At 41.0% G+C, this 17,299-nt stretch overlaps 1 protein-coding gene across 40 annotated transcripts in view; it reads right to left on the bottom strand.

The window, feature by feature from the left end:
• Positions 1-17,299, bottom strand: part of RIMS2 (regulating synaptic membrane exocytosis 2) — a gene marked incomplete at its 5' end in the record, with an annotated part of 943,810 nt that overhangs the window by 146,604 nt on the left and 779,907 nt on the right. For 37 of the 40 annotated variants that reach the window (XM_082257909.1, XM_082257877.1, XM_082257910.1 and 34 more), the window contains 2 exons: positions 856-1,028; positions 9,331-9,437. In XM_082257909.1, the coding sequence (XP_082114035.1) occupies positions 856-1,028; positions 9,331-9,437 (280 nt within the window). Of the gene's footprint in view, positions 1-851; positions 1,029-9,330; positions 9,438-17,139; positions 17,173-17,299 lie in introns of those variants that run through there. The other 3 variants (XM_082257915.1, XM_082257903.1, XM_082257907.1) reach the window with 3 other exon arrangements.

Raw genomic sequence — 17,299 nt, 5'->3', positions numbered from 1 at the left:
CTGTTATAATGAGCAGAAAACTTCAGAACTTCTTGTTGAAAGCCTGCTAGCAGCTTGCTTAAAGTGGCAATCAACAATCCCATTAAGTGTCGGTTCACATTTCTGTGATCACAGAGATCGCATGTAATTCGGAGCGCACTGCTCCTAAAATTACATGCGATGTCTGTGCGGTGAAAATTCAGCCATACAGTTTGTATGGCTGTATTCGCACCGCAATCACAGTGAACTCACACAGGACCCTTTTTTTGGTCCGCAGCAGAATCGGATCGCATGGTGGTTCACACTAGTGCGATCCGATTCTGTGCGAACTTTCAGATCGCACTGCGATATGCGATCTGATCTGGGGGTGTCGTTAACTTTTAATTGACACCCCCAGTGTATCGCATATGGCAGTGTGAACTGCCAGGGGTGCGGATGCCATGCGGGAACACGCTGTATATTCGCAGTGTTCCTGCATTGCACAAATGTGAACCGGCACTTAGATCTGTTTTCAACATTTACAAACTGGACTTGATTGGTACTCTAAAAACTTCAACAAAGCTTGCTGAAAACTATGCAAATGCTTTGTCAAAGCCTGCTGTTCACTCTGGTCCTATACAAGTCAAAGCCCATGTGAATCAGGCCTAAAAAAAATGATTTTTGTTGTCTCTGAATGCAGGCTTCAAATTTCTTTATTAAAAGTATTTTAGACCTATTCAGTAAGGCAGTGGAAACAACGACCGAATTTCAGTTTACTGTAGCCAGATAAGTGAAAGAACAATTCTGATTGGTTGCTGCTGTTTTCTCCTTGGCTCACCGAGCAAGACATCACACATTGTACTGCATGCTGGATAAAGTAAGTTTAACACGACTCACCTTATTTTTTTGTTTCCTCGCGGCCTCTCAGACTGGACAGACATGTAGCTTGTACTGCTGAAGCGAGAGGCACTGCTTGTCCTGGAAACGGCAGATACATCGCTCACATCGCTGTCGGATGATTTGTTGGAAACGTTGTCTGAACCCCTCTGCGGATCCCGCCCGGATCGGTACTGGAAAGACACAGCAAAGAAATCACTCTCTCTGCAGCATGCTGCTTCTCAAGTCAAAGAACTGTGTAATCTTTTGGTGTGTGAAATTGAAAAGGCCCATCTAGATCTTAATTGCACAGGAAAATCTGTTGAGTGAATTTAAATAGCTGCACTATCACACATTCCAAGCATTAGGTGCATTACCATACAGGAGGAAACCTAAGTGCAATTCAATTACAAGCATGGACAGATTCACGTTGTCTAGATCTGGGTTCAGCCACAGGATGTTTAATGTGGAGAGAAGTATGGAAATATCATTTATATATTTACAATTACAGTTGTGGGATTCCTTACCTGGAAAACCATTACACAAAATATTCCTAAATATCTTAAGGGCTCTTTCACACGGTCCGCCTCCGTAGGCGGATCCGTGCTGCTCAGCGGGGATTGATCCGCGATCCCCGCTGAGCCGGCGGGTGACAGCTCCATCTCCGCTTGCAGTGCGGAGAGGGAGGTGTCACAGCCCCCGCTGCTCTCTATGGGGAATTGGATGAGAGCGGACCGCCTGTCCGCTCTCATCCGATCCGATCCCCTGGACGGATGGAAAATAGGGTTTCCATCCATCCGTATTTCACGGACAGGATCGGATGCGGATGGCAGCGGGTGTCAGCGGACATGTCACCGCTGACATCCGCTGCTCCATAGGGCTGAATGGGGCATCCGATCAGATCCGCCTAAAAAACTGACAGGCAGATCTGATCGGACCACCCGTGTGAAAGAGCCCTAAAGAGGTTTACTAAAACTGGTGCACTGCACTGAGAATCTGGTGCAGCTATGCACAGTAACCAACCAATCACCTAACTTCAGCTTGTTCAATTAGGATGATCATCCATGTACATCCTTTTTTCCATAGAGATGCATTGATGTCCGTTTTTCATCCGTCAATGAATGGATGAAAAACAGACAGCGTGTGTGAAAGGGGCCTAAAGCTTTACCAATTAAACCTAGAAGCTGATTGGTCAATATGCCCAGCTGCACCAGATTCCGTGTGCACCAATTTTAGTAAATCTCCCCCTTATGCAGGCCATACATGGGTCAAATACCAAATTAATTTTCTTTCGAAAATCAGAAATTTTGTGCGTTTTGTGATCTGATGGGGCCACCATTGCTTTCGAAATTAGACCAACCAAAGCCTTTAATTTCACCTCATGTTGCTTCAGAAAATAATTTTCGTGGCCAGGAGTCTTTTCTTTTCAGGTCACAGCTCATGTGCATTTCTTTTTCAATAATATTTCTTGCACGATTCTCATTGTTTAGAAATTTGTTTGTTTTGCCAAAAATTTCCAACATGCTCCATCACTCAAATTCGATGGCCGTGCGAAAATCGGCTGCTGCTGCAGCCCACTAATACCGTACTGCACAATTTGAACGGAAATTCTTAGTTACGATTTTCAAAAGAAAATGTGTTCGGCATTCAACCCATGTATGGCAGGCTTTAGTCTTGCACAGTTGTAAACCTCTCCTGTACTGAAATTGCTTACTCTGATTTTATTTAACACTGTAAGCCTCTCACAGTGTTCGTTGAGTCCTGGTTCACATTTGTGCGATGCGGGAACGCTGCAAATATGCAGCGTGATCCCGCATCACATCCGCACCCCTGGCAGTTCACACTGCCATATGCGATACGCAGGGGGTGTCAATTAAAGGTTAACGACACCCCCAGTTGCGATCGCATATCACAGTGCGATCTGCAAGTTTGCACAGAATCAGATCGCACTAGTGTGAACCACTATGCAATCCGATTCTGCTGGGGATAAAAAAAAAGGGTCAGGTGCGTGTTTAGTGCGGATGCGGTGCGAATTCAGCAATACAAAGTGTATGGCTGAAATTTGCATCACACATGAGATCGCATGTAATTTAGGAGCAGTGCGCTCCGAATTACATGCGAGCTCCATGCCGTGATCGCACTTATGTGAACCGGGGCTAAAAGCTGCGACAAGTCAGATAGAACCGGTCTCATTTCCTGGCTTGAAAACATCCAGCATCATCTAGGCCTTTCCTCTCTAGGCTCTCTGTTCCTTGGACCACCCCTGTCATTCACTGGATTTCAGTTCTTTAAGTCTCAGCATCACATGTGAACGTTACCTAGGGCGATCTGCGTACAGATACAGTCTGCCTATAAATGCCCATTCTTCAAAACTGACAATTACCCATAAAAGCATTTACATAACTCCTTGAAGAGCCAGCTGACTGCTTGCATCAGAGCTAATGTCTCTTAAAATGAACACTGAAGCAGGGGGCTGTAATATTTTCAGGAAGCTATGAACAGCACCCCACCAGCCATGATCTGTCTGTAAAGAGAAGCACAGAGATCCAGGAATGACATCACTGGGTCTAAAATAAGGTACAATATGTAATGAAATGGAAAGGTTTTGTTTACTGGAAAATTCATTAGCATGTTGATGAAGGTAGGAAACCAGGGAAGACAAATATACACAGATTAAAGCCTAAGTGCATCCTAAATAAAAAACAGAAACACCAGCACAAGGGATGTAACTTACAGTACATAGGATGTTTCCCTTATGCTGATACTTATTCTTTTAAATAAAATTCTCCTCCTTTAATGTCCCCCACCGGCTTTGTTTTCCAGTGTTGTTGGGGTTAATATAACTAAGGGGCTGTCACAGGCTCTCATCAAGACAGCCCAACTATGCCCCTCCCCTTACAACACAGCTGCTCTATTCAAAGAATCTGTGCTACAGCTTCTATGAATGGAAAGTGATCTAAGAACAGAGTACATGCAAATGATTTATAGGTCCTCCCCCTCTATTCATAAATGGAAGCAGGGGTTCTTTGAATGTGGAAGCTGGTTAAAATGGGCGGGCATAGTCAGGCTCTCCTTATGAAAACCCGTGACAGCCCCTAAGTTCTATTAACCCCCACCACATCGGAAGATCATGGTGGTGGGGGTAATATGGACGGAGAGGCATCAGCACAAGAGACACATCCTACTGACTGTAAGTTTTGTCCCCTGTGCTGTTTACTGTTTAGGCTGCACTTAAGTTTAGTGAGAAAGAGATCGTGTCACAGAGGGTGCACGAGGTGCGATCCTGGGAGGATGTCATATGACATCCACCCAGAATGGGCTCCTGTCTGTTCATCATAATGCAATAGGCCAGGCGGGAAGCAGTTCAACTTCAGCATTAAAAATGAACTGTAGGCATACAGTGGGGATCAAAAGTTTGGGCACCCCAGGTAAAAATTTGTATTAATGTGCATAAAGAAGCCAAGGAAAGATGGAAAAATCTCCAAAAGGCATCAAATTACAGATTAGACATTCTTATAATATGTCAACAAAAGTTAAGATTTTATTTCCATCATTTACACTTTCAAAATAACAGAAAACAAAAAAATGGCGTCTGCAAAAGTTTGGGCACCCTGCAGAGTTGATATCTTGTACTGCCCCCTTTGGCAAGTATCACAGCTTGTAAACGCTTTTTGTAGCCAGCCAACAGTCTTTTAATTCTTGTTTGAGGTATCTTTGCCCATTCTTCCTTACAAAAGTCTTCCAGTTCTTTGAGATCTCTGGGCTGTCTGTCACGCACTGCTCTTTTAAGGTCTATCCATAGATTTTCAATTATGTTGAGGTCAGGAGATTGTGAAGGCCATGGCAAAACCTTCAGTTTATGCCTCTTGATGTAATCCCCCATAAATTTTGACGTGTGTTTAGGATCATTATCTATTTGTAGAAGCCATCCTCTCTTTAACGTCAGCTTTTTCACAGATGCCATCAAGTTACCTTCCAAAATTTGCTGAAATTTTATTGAATCCATTTTTCCTTCTACTCGTAAGATGTTCCCTGTGCCACTGGCTGCAATACAACCCCAAAGCATGATTGATCCACCCCCATGCTTAACAGTTGGACAGAGGTTCTTTTCATTAAATTCTGTGCCCCTTCTTCTCCAAACGTACCTTTGCTCATTCCAGCCAAAAAGTTCAATTTTAACCTCATCGGTCCACAGAACTTGTTTCCAAAATGCATCAGGCTTGTCTATATGTTCATTTGCAGAGTTCAAACGTAGATTTTTTATGGTGAGGACGTAGAAGAGGTTTTCTTCTGATGACTCTTCCATGAAGACCATATTTGTACAAGTATCTCTTTATAGTGGAATAATGTACCACAACTCCAGTGTCTGCCAGACCTTTCTGGAGGGATTGTACAGTCAAACATGGGTTTTGAATTGTTTTTCTCACAATCCTGCGAGCTGTTCTGTCTAATATTTTTCTTGGTCTTCCAGATCTTGCTTTAACTTCCACTGTTCCTGATGACTGCCATTTCTTAATTACATTCCGAACAGAGGATATTAACATCTGAAAATGCTTTGCTATCTTCTTATAGCCTTCTCCAGCTTTGTGAGCGTCAACTATTTTCAGTTTCAGTTTTCTAGACAACTGCTTAGAAGATCCCATGGTGCTGATTGTTGGGGCAAGGTCAGATGAGTCTGGGCATTTAAAACCTTTGAGATTGACATCACCTGGTCTTCCCAGACGATGATTGAGAACAATCCATGACACTGGCAGGTCTCAGCCTTGCAAAGGGGGCAGTGTATGCTATAAATTCTGCAGGGTGGCCAAACTTTTGCAGATGCCATTTTTTTGTTTTCTGTAATTTTTAAAGTGTAAATGATGGAAATAAAATCTAACTTTTGTTGACATATTATAAGAATGTCTAATCTGTAATTTGATGCCTTTTGGAGATTTTTCCATCTTTCCTTGGCTTCTTTATGTACATTAATACAATTTTTTACCTATGGTGCCCAAACTTTCGATCCCCACTGTATATAAAGGATCCCCATTTAACCTAGATGGGTGTTCCTTAAAAGGTAATAGTGGATGGTTTATGAAGAGCGTAGTAAATGTTAAATGTTCACTTAGCTTAGTAAATAACCTAAGTTCACTTTTCGTGCCCAATCATGTGCAAAAACAATTATAAAAACAGGAGTTTGCAAGGCACATGATTGGATGATGACAGTGAACATAATTCACAGTTTTCAAAATGCTAAGTAAATATACATTTTGCAGGTGAAGTCTGAAATAAATGCAGATAGGTATCAAAATGTTATTAAACAAGGGTATTTTGTGTAAAAATTTATATAAATAAAATTAGATTTTTTTTATTATAGGCTCATGTTCATAAACATGAATATGGATCTCCACAAACCAGGGAAGGGATCCGACATCCACATTCCCAGCACCTATACTGAACAGCAATTAAAATAGCTTGTATATAGACTGCGAAGAACCCAATTAATGGCACGCTATCAGCTCAGCAACTTTAGGATGCAAGCAATCTTATATATTGATAAACCAATCTCTCTAAACTTTTTAGCTAAAGAACTGTAAAGAGCATGTATACTTAAATATATATCAATTATATTGACCAGGGGGAGTAGAGTCAGGAAACGAGTAATAGGGGATGCTTCCCAAATATACTCAACTAAGTGCACATAGTATTTCGTCTTTGCACACATTTATAAGTGATCTGCGAGTACACAAATGATTAGGAGCCTACAAATATATAGCCTATAGGGCAGTGATGACGAACCTTGACACCCCAGATGTTTTGGAACTACATTTCCCATGATGCTCAACTACACTGCAGAGTGCATGAGCATCATGGGAAATGTAGTTCCAAAACATCTGGGGTGTCAAGGTTCTACATCACTGCTATAGGTTTTCAAACTTTCTTCAGTCATATACAACTTATACCATGTGGATATGCTTTCAATAATACAGCAAACCACAGTTTGGATTATACAGGTATGTATAAGGATCTGAACACTGTTTTCATATAAAGTATTGAAATACTCTTTACAACAGGCGTAAGGAGAGGCTTTCTTTAGCCTACTAAACGTGGCATGAATTAATGAGATTGACTTTTGAAGGCAATCATTCTTGATGGATTCTGTTTCAGTATAGGTTTTGTCATATTGAATGTCACATGCACTCCATGTTATAATTTACCTTGATGGCTAAAAATGTCCTCATTCCAGGAACTACTTACAATAGGCCTCTGTTCATGGACTGAAATAATTATCACCTTGAAGCCAATTGTATAAATCAGTGGTCTCTAAACTGCGACCCGAGGGCCAGATGCGGCCCTTCGTTTGTTTTTATCTGCCCTTAGCAGCACTATTTACTTAACGGAAACCAACGATGGCGCATAATTCCCCCCAGACTCCAATGATGGGGAATTATTCCTCCTACTGACACCAATGATGAGACACTATTTCTCACAATGACACCAATGATGGGGTACAATTCCTCCCACAAACACCAGCAATGGGGCACTATTCTTCCCACTGACACCAGCTATGGGGCACTATTCCTCTCACTGACACCACTGATGGGGCACTATTCCTCCCACTGACACCACTGATGAGACACTATTCCTCCCACTGACACCACTGATGAGGCACTATTCCTCCCACTGACACCACTGATGGGGCATTATTCCTCCCACTGACACTATATCGACCAGTAATATTGGTCTAACACTGGAAACATGCTGACTGGAGGAAAATAGGGTGATCTTAACAGGGAGATGAGGCTCCTCCCTTGCTCAATAGACAGTTTCTTCCGAAGGACCCTGTATAAATATGCCACTAAGAAAATGCCTGTAAATAATACTTAAATTTAGCTTACTATTAATTATCAAATCTGCTAGCACCTGTTTTTTTTTCCCCAGATTTCAAGCATTGAGTGAACTGTATAGTAGAGCTATCGAATATCCATTACAGGGCACAGAGAGAGCTACCTCCCATCTTTCTGTTCCTCCACTGCCTCTAAAGTCTCTTAAGACATCAGACAGGCAAGCAGCTTTGGCTGGGAAAGAAAAAAAATTGTGACATAATTTATCCCATTTTTATCAAATCAGAAAGTCTGGTAGAATTGGGTTATGTTAAAGTGGAACTTTAGTCAGAAAATAAGGTCCTGCTTGATCACTTCAGTCTGGCCCCTTTTGCAGATATATGTAAAACATTAAAAATAGGTGCCTACATTTTTTAAAATCCAGTAATGCGCTGTCACCCTGCTCAGCTGCTCTCTATTATTTAGCACTGTGCCAAAAATGTAAAGGCTGATCTGCTGTTGTTTTGCTGCTTTGGGGCTCTGGGCTTCAAAAAAATGTCAGCTTAAGGCAAGAAGAAACAGGATCAATGCTGGAGTCAAAATACAGCACATTCTCATTTTGGTAGCATGATTATGAATGTGGAATGTAAGTTCTTTGCTGAAGAACATTATTTTTTATCAAGTTGGTATTGGTAAAGCTCCACTTTAACAATTCAGAATTGCCAGAATGCCAAGATGTATTCACAGCATGAAGTAGGCAAAACCCAGCCCTTTAAATCACAAATGCTTGTCCTATTAAATGTTTTAGTAAAAGGGTATTACAACATTTTACATGGCATGTAAAAATGCCCAAACCACTAAATGTTTTTGATGAAAATAATTTTGTTTTGATGAAAAAGAACACTGATAGGGGGTCTTTTATGTAGTTCTCCCTGGGGAAATCTGAACAAGAAGGCTGAAAAAATACCATCTCTAAATAAATGTTCTGGTTCAGCAAAGACCAGGCCATTGTAGCTGGAATCCTGCCATGTAAAGCATAGCATTAACCAGAAGTCCAATCTTTATGCAACCTCAGTATTGTCTGCTCATTATACTGTACACAAAGATCCTTTGGTTGATCCAAACATTTGATAGTGTGGCAGGTGCACTGAAAGTAAGCTTTTGTTACAATATGAATTTCTGTGGGCCTTCAGTCTTATCTCACTGGTAGGCTGTGAGGATCGTAGTGCATTTGGTGGGGATGCAATTGGGTTGGCGGTGGTGTGGGGGCTGTTATTATTGTTAAAGAAAACCTATACTGGGAAAAAACTGGACGCTGCCATCGCTGGCCTTCCAAAAATTCTAGCTGCTTGACTGTCATGCTTACTTAAAGCATCAATACTTTGAGTCAATGACCTGGAGCAAGCATTTAGATTAAGAAAGTCATAGTGTTTTCAGAACTCTAGAATAGCAAATGTATTCTGAAACAGGTCTGTGAGGCTGTGTTGGTTATATCCTCACGGGAGGGGGTATTTACTCGCACTTCTTGCCCCTGTGATACCCTAATATGGTGTCGTCAAGAGAAGCGAGGGGAAATCTCCTCAGTGAGAACTTAGACAAACATATCAACCTAGCAGAAGTTTTCTTCTTCTGCTGTATCATTTTTGTGCAATAAAACCTGACCTGACGTAATTTTTAAGAAGCTCTTCTTTACCTTGGAATGATAATCTTTTTCTAGCCTTGAGTCTGAGCCAGCCACCTGCTTATATTTGTTGATCTTCATCTTTATCTGCCGATTCCTCTCTTCTACATCCATCGAACCTGTGAACCATAGAATAAGAATACATAAGTCCAGCTCAACTTTTTATTCTATATGACAAAGCAACATTTGTTGAAAACGTTGTGGAAATGATTTTAGAACTAGGTCCTACTGACATCACATACTTGAGGCCCTAATCGTACTGATGCCTTACAGTAACGTGCTATGCCACTAGGCATGTTAACGCTTGCAACTAAGTTAATTCTGAAGAGCACCCCAAGCACCTAGCCACACCACAATGCATGTGCATTTTAGTGCACCACAATGCACAGATGTGAACCATTTGTGCTGTAATGAAAGAAATGGTGCAAGTACATTTTTTATGTTTTGAGGTACTCTGCCAGCAATTCAAAATGAATAATCTGCCTAAAGAGCCGGTTCACACTATTACGACTTGCCAGGCGACTTGGTCAGCCTGGCAAGTCGCGCACCGTCGGGTCCATTGAGTAGTACAGGACCGGTTCTAATAGGAGCGACACAAGTCGCTCCGACTTAGAAAAAGGGTCCTGTACTACTTCGGGGGGACCTGGAGGCAACTTGCATAGACATTCATTAGATGAAGTCCGTGCAAGTCGCACCAAAGTCGCAGTGCACGCGACTTCACAGGCCGCCCCCGAAGTCGGAGCGACCTAATGTGAACGGGGACTAACACAGCAGGCCTCAACGCACAAAAAATACATACCGTAACGCAAGCCATAGTGTGAAAATAAGAACTGACTATCGTGTCCTAGATGTTTGATAACTGCAAAAATTAGTTTAGTCCATCATATCACCCAGGAACACTGCAGACAGCCATATTGCTGGCTTAGCAAATACACAACATATCTGTTTATTTGAAACAAATTCAGATCAAAGGCTGCAATCAAAGGCTGCATGCTGAAGTAGGCCAACTCACAGTGGTTGGCATAGGACTTGTACTACTTGAAAATGCGTTTCGAGCAGATATCAATTTCTTCCCCCATGTGGCTGGTTCACATACAGTAAGTGCACTGCAATTTATTGTGTTTTAAAGGAAATGGTAAGGTCCCCACATATGCATTACCACGCATGTGCATAGTTGTGAATGGGCCCTAATGTGTGCAGATGATAGAATAACCTTAGGCTACATGTTAGAGTCAGCCTAAAATTGAATTAGTGATACTCAGCCAACCTATCTTTGTGGAATTAAGTATCTCATGCCCAGTATTTCATAGTGAAATCCAAATTACAGAACAGTTCATTGATTTAGTCCACAATATGGCTGCCTCCATTGTCTGAGGGTGACTGGAGCACTTTAAAATATTTCTGTAGCCAAACAGAGACAAAATAGCCATTGGTGCCTCCTAAAAGTTACTGATTGGTTGAAATGTCATGTATCCTGCATAAAAGAATAGAACTTCTCTGTATGGCACACAGGAATTCACTTACCACACAAAGTAGCTGTGTGAAATTTGAAACTTAGATGGAAGCTAATATTCTCTTAATCCAGTGACATGTACTAGCCCTGTAGAGTCACTGGCCTTGACCAAATATTCAGACGGAGAATCACAGTGTGATAGCTTCCATCTGAGTTTTCTCACACCAGCTTTGTGGCAGATTGTTTTTAAAGAAACCCTACAGGATCAGTAAATTAACACATAATGCTTATTTTTCATGCAAGAACTATCAAATTTCCTAAAATGTAAAATGCCTTTCTCTCCCTCATTATGAAACACTTCAAGTACAGTCCCACATTTTAGTAGTGTTTTCGGGACCAAATAAAGTAAACTTTTAGCTAATAATGACATATATGCCTTATAAAAGCAATGGAGACCAGCAATACTGACACATGCTATGTTGGAATGAAAATCAGTGTTGTAGCATCCCCTGCCAGCCATGTCTTAGTACCAAAGGAAGTATCTTTTTTATTCATGGCTACTTTAGCAATAAAAGGAGAAATGTTGTGCTATTTCGTTTTTTTTAAATACAGAAGCATATTCAGTTTGGGGTAACCTAGAGGTCCAGTGGAATCTATATAGTTGCTGACCCTATGATAAAATCTGAGTTTTTCCCATTAGCTGAATGATGTCTTTTCTGTGCTACTGGCTATGCTGCATGCCATAACTATAGTCTTTAGAAGCTTCTGAGACAAGATTAGCCACTGTAATGATTACAAATCCAATCACTATTATAAGCACTGCCTTTCTATCTGTGACTTTAGATAGCATGTTTATCCCAATCCCCATGGGGAGCAGTGGCTTATGTTGAGGAGGGTTTAGAGGTACTCCATGTAACTGAAAACTGTAGATTTCACCTGTTACCATTACCCCCCCTTAATGTAGAACTAGAGTATAGGAGGGTTATAAGCCTTGTCAGTTTAATTTTACCCCCTGTGTCCCATTGGGGAGATTTACTTTCACTTCCTGTCCCATTGCCAAGACAGGAAGCAAGAGGAACTCCCTCCAAAGAGAGAGAGAATTTCTTACTGTGATCAGAACTGGTGACTCCATTGTAAGATTTTCAGTTTATTACTGTTCTAGGGACAACCCAAAATTTGGGATTTTCTCTCATTTTCACTTTTGGTGTTAATGGTACACATGACAAACAGCGAGGGTGAATCCCTTACTGTGACCAGAACTAGTGTCTCCATTGTAAAATTTCCCCTTTATTACTGTTCTGGAGACAACCCAAAATTTGAGATTTTCTTTTTAATTTTCACTTTTGGTGTTATTGGTAAACATGACAAATAGAGGGTGAATCTCTACAACGGGGGCACAAACAGCAATCAAAACATCACAGGTGCTCTAATCCCTCTCCACTCTATCCAAAACTAAAACAAATGCCTTCAGCTATATTTTAAATGGAAACTACAATAGCTTTGGATTATTATTATTTTTTTTTAAAGTTTTGAAACTGATTCCTTTTGCTGGCCTATTTATTAAAAGCCGTTTCTGCACAAAATGCTTGAGTTAAAAAAAATGGAAGAAAGTAACAGTGCTAGAAACAAAGGAGTTGATTTACTAAAGGAAAATAGCCTATGCACTTTGCAAAGTGCAGTTGCTCCAGAGCTTAGTACATGAGGTAAAGCTTCACTTTGCAAAGAATACCCAATCACATGCAAGGAAAATTTAAAAAAAAAAACAAAACTGTATTTTAGCTTGCATGATTGGATGATGGAAGTCAGCACAGCTGCTACTCATTTACTAAGCTCTGGAGCATCTGCTCTTACAGAGTGCAACTGCACATTGCAAAGTGGCCAGTCTATTTGCCTCTAGTATATCAACCCTAAAATGTCCACTTAACCTCCCTGGCGGTATGATTCTTTCGGATTTTAGGTGCTGAAAGCGGTACCATTATTTTGCATGTAATTCTTAAGAATGAGCAGCCCAAACCACCAAACCAACTATTTACATATGACATATATATACTGTATATATACACACATATATATATATATATACATATACACGAACGTCACGTTGCAGGAGACGGAAGCTGGGAAACGGAGAGCATCGGGAGGAAGATCCACCGCCAGACACCGCCGGGATACATCGCTGGATCCTGGTGACAAGGTAAGTAACCCCGCTTTCAGGATCCAGTGATCTTCCTAGCGGTACCCCGAGTGTGGCTCGGGGTTACCGCTTTTGGCACTGAAATTTAACCCCAAGCCACACTCGGGAATACCGCTAGGAAGATTAAGGTAACATAAACCTTTCTCCTACCATCCCTTCTGCTTCCCATCCCTTTGTTCAGAGGTCCCTGCACATCTATTTGGTTACTGTGTATTTTTTCCTTTTGTGTAGGTGTGTGAATCTCTGCACCCCTTTATTATAAAGGACTTGGTACTTCACCCTTCTTTGTTTTACATTGAAAGGTCCCCTATCTTGTCTCTCTATAGATTACTCTGCAGAGGGCTGATTTATTTAGATCTCCCTTTCCCTACATTCATGGGTTAGGGTATTCTGCTTCAAGCCCTACCTGTGTACTGGTAAATTCTGGTTGAGATAGCTACTATCCTAGGCTTTGGCCTTTACCTTACAAACATTTTTGTTTACCAATTTTATTGTTGGTCTAAGTTTCCCCACACCACCTATTTCCTTATGGGGATTGCTGTGTTGTCCTTCACTTTATTTCTGAAGTCCATTATCCTTTCAGATAACAATATCTCCCTGGTGCTACCTATCTACCCTGAAAACCAGATTTTTCTAGGTGCCTCTCCTTTTATCCGGTAATTTCCATATTCCCATCTTTTGGAATTGTTCACATGGCTGAATACCTCGATGTATCACGCTGAAGCATGTTCTGCTGGCACAGGGATGCACAGGTGTTGCATGCAACCCCGTGTTGGGAGACCTATAGATGCCCATTCGGACACGGAGCTACACGGACAAAGTCCCGGTAATCAGCCGCGTGAACAAGCTCTTTCTCTGGCCTTTTTTTAGCCTATAGTTTCTCTGAATATTTTCCTAGTAAGATCTACACACCTGTTGGATTTCTGAGTGGCTGTTACCCACCCCTAAATTGGATAGCTTTTGGATGTCCCACACATCTGTGATTTACTATATCACTGTGTCCCTCACTGGACAATAAGGAAAGTAAGATTTTTGTAACAGGTCAGTGGTTTTTACCTTTCCCTACTCTATCCAAAGCTAAAAAAAAGAAAAAAGTTTTGGCTATACAGACATCTTAATATTTTTAAATCACCTCTGTACTGATAATCTCCTAAAACTTTCATGTTTATCCATTTGTATTAAAACTCTTTAGCATAAGCCTGATTATGAAAATGAAGCAACTTGTCATTCGCTGCCACTTTATAGAATACAGAGCATCAACACATGAAATAATTTTACCAAACTGTAATAAAAACATATTTGCTATTTAGAACACACATGGCTATGGCATTCAGATTTTACCCACACACAAACAATAATTATGAAAAAAAATATAGATTAGATATCTACATTTCTTCTTTAATCACCCTAATGCTTCAGGCCTCCAGTCATGTGACCAAGCCTAGGCCTTTCTACTGTTCTCTGCCAATGGACAAAAAGCACTAGGGCAGAGCTACCGCTTGTTTGGCTATTCCTCTCGTCACTCCCCAAGCCCAAAGGTTGGGCTAGGCAATGGTCATGTGACTTCCACCAAATGACAAAATAATTCTGAAGTTTGAAGAATAAAGGCATTTCAAATAGCTATGGTTTACTGAACTATGCACTAAATTCTTTAACAAGGTCAGTCCTCCAAAACATATGTTCTTAATAGGTAGATGCTGGTGAGGATAAATCATTCACTGGACTTTTTACATCTCTTGGGGATACCAGTTTTTAAATTCCCCCCTTGATTTCTCAGCTCTACCATCCATGCCAACAACTATTTCACCTGCTTCTACAAGGGGAGACGTTTCAAAGTCTCCAACAGATATAAAAATGGATGTTGATTCAACCTACTAACGTCTACCCAAGCATCATGCATACTGCTAACTTTTCCCATACCTGGATCCCCATTCTCTTGCTCTGCTGTGCCCTCTTCTACAAACAAATCTAGACGACGAATGCAATAGGATGCCAAAAATGAAAGCAATGATGGGAATACAAAACAAAAATGACATTAACAAAAACAATAAGACACATGCAAAACAACACAAAGTGCAATGGACACAAACAAACATGATTGATGCCAGCTTTAACATAATGAACGACAAAGCATTTATTTCCATGCTTCAGCCTGCACAATAATAGTGTACCTCTTGATAATTCAAATAAAAAAGAGCAAGTTCTAAAGGTTCAGTTTTTTATTCAGTCACCCTAAATGGACCCTCTAACTTTGTTTTTCCAGCATGCTGACTGACAGGTAGCTTGAGATCAGTAGGTTCTGGATTAAAGCGGTTAAGATGCATGCTTTCCCTTGCTTCCTGACAACCTAGAGATCCTGTATAGACCATCTTTTTAACAGCATTGCCTTTATCAAACTAATAACCAGCTAATATCCTGTTTTGGTTTTTAGCTTTAAACCATCTATGAGTTTTTAAACCTTTTAGACTGAGTTAAAAAAAGTTATGCAAGAAGTTTAAAACCATTGTTGAATCCTCCATGGAACCCAGTGTATATAGGACTGAATCCCAATCAAATCTGTGCGATGGTTGCTCAACAGTATGGTCAAACAGATTAGCGCCCCCTTCTCTCTTGGCTGTCCAACCAAGCTGGATGAAAGTGATTAATCTATAACTAGATCTGACTGACAGCGCAGGAGGGAGAGGGAGGTGACACAGTGCACACAGAGCATGTAAAAACCTGGCCTTCTTAGCTGCCAGGACAGAACATCTGCTGCCCTCTATCTAATCGTTCAGCCTCGTACCTCCTGTGCAACCTTCTTTGTATTGTAAAGAAGGAGCTGCTGGGACCAGACCCACACACCTGCCAGTCGCTTGCTATATTGGAGGAGAGAGAGAATACTATAGTAACTGTTGACTTGTATTGTTGTGACTGACCATGCTGTCGAGGAAAGCCAACATTCACAAAAACACAAACCCACAACAATACACACCATTCACAACACACGCAGACAGTTACTACAGTAGTCTCTCGCCTCTGAAATAGCAGCTGGGTCTGGGCTTCGTAGATTTTTCATTTCAGTGTAAAGAACATTGCAGAGGACAACAGAAGAGGACAAGGGTGCATGATAAGATGGAGTTTGGACTTAATGCTGTAGAATGAAGAGGGGGAGGTGGCTTTAGTGCTGCATGTAACTTCTTCATTGTAGACCCATAAATTGGGCTTCAGCCTGGGGTGGAGCTACCGCCAGCACAAATAAAAATAAAATTGCTATGTGCACTGGGTCCCCTTGAGGACTCAACAAGAGCCTTAAACATTTGTTGATACTTCTCCTTTCCTGGAACTATAGGACTGAACGAAAGAGCCCAGAGCAATGAATTGGATGCTTTTTTTTTTTCTAACTTGCACTAGCAATTACACACCCGCAATTGGACAGATTTCTCTGGCCAGTTCCAAATCCTTTCTTCTTTTTTACAGCCTCATTGTTATTTGATTTTACACAATTTAACAGAAAAGCATGGACTGTACAGCAGGACTGAATATGTGTGACTGTGTTAGTAGGTCAAACGGGTCACAGAATATGAACCTTAAGGCCCCTTTCCAAACTATGCGCTGTAGTAAACTGCATTTTAATGTGCCTAACCACAATGTTCATACCATGGTGTGGTGCCAATAATTTTGAAGGGTATTCCAACACAATAAAGAAATGGGGACCTGACACACCTGCACTGGGCCTACCCTTGCCCCCTATAGCAGTTGTTCCTGTGGTTAGCAACTTTATGTTTCGACTATTAAAAGTTTAAGAGAAGATTGCATGGGAAGTTTACCATCTCAGATGATAGATTACAATTATTTTATTTCCACAGTAGGATGGTTCAAAAGAAAACTACACTGCAATAAGGTGAAGCCTGTAAAGTTCATTAATTTGAACAACAGTGCAGGGTTCCTGAAAATAACCTCAGTTCTGCCTGTACAATAAGTTATCAGTATATGAAAGTCATTTATCAATGTCTGAAAAGAAAATAGAGGCAGGCTAGAAGATGATGTCTTTATGTTCTGCCCATCACCTCCTGAGATCGACAGGCTTCTGTAGCTGGTTTTGAAATATCTCCAGATTGCTCCAGAGACCGGAAAGAGACATACACAAAAAGGAAACAGTAAATGATAAGAAAAAGTGAAGACTGCAGACACAGACCTGAGTTTCGTCTCCGTGGCAAATCCAAGTCTTCTGTAAGCACACCATGCAATGATAGACAGAGACAAAGGAGATGGGAGTGAGTGAGTGACTGAGAAGACAAAGACAGACACTGAAGGAAAAGGAACTAGCTCAGGTTTTAAAAAAAGTGCACAACTTC

The sequence above is a fragment of the Pelophylax lessonae genome (assembly GCF_965119305.1).
Source record: "Pelophylax lessonae genome assembly, chromosome: 5".
In the NCBI taxonomy this organism is placed as follows: Eukaryota; Metazoa; Chordata; class Amphibia; order Anura; family Ranidae; genus Pelophylax; species Pelophylax lessonae.
Note: the sequence above shows the minus strand (reverse complement) of the source record. Positions and strands in the feature narration are given on the sequence as shown.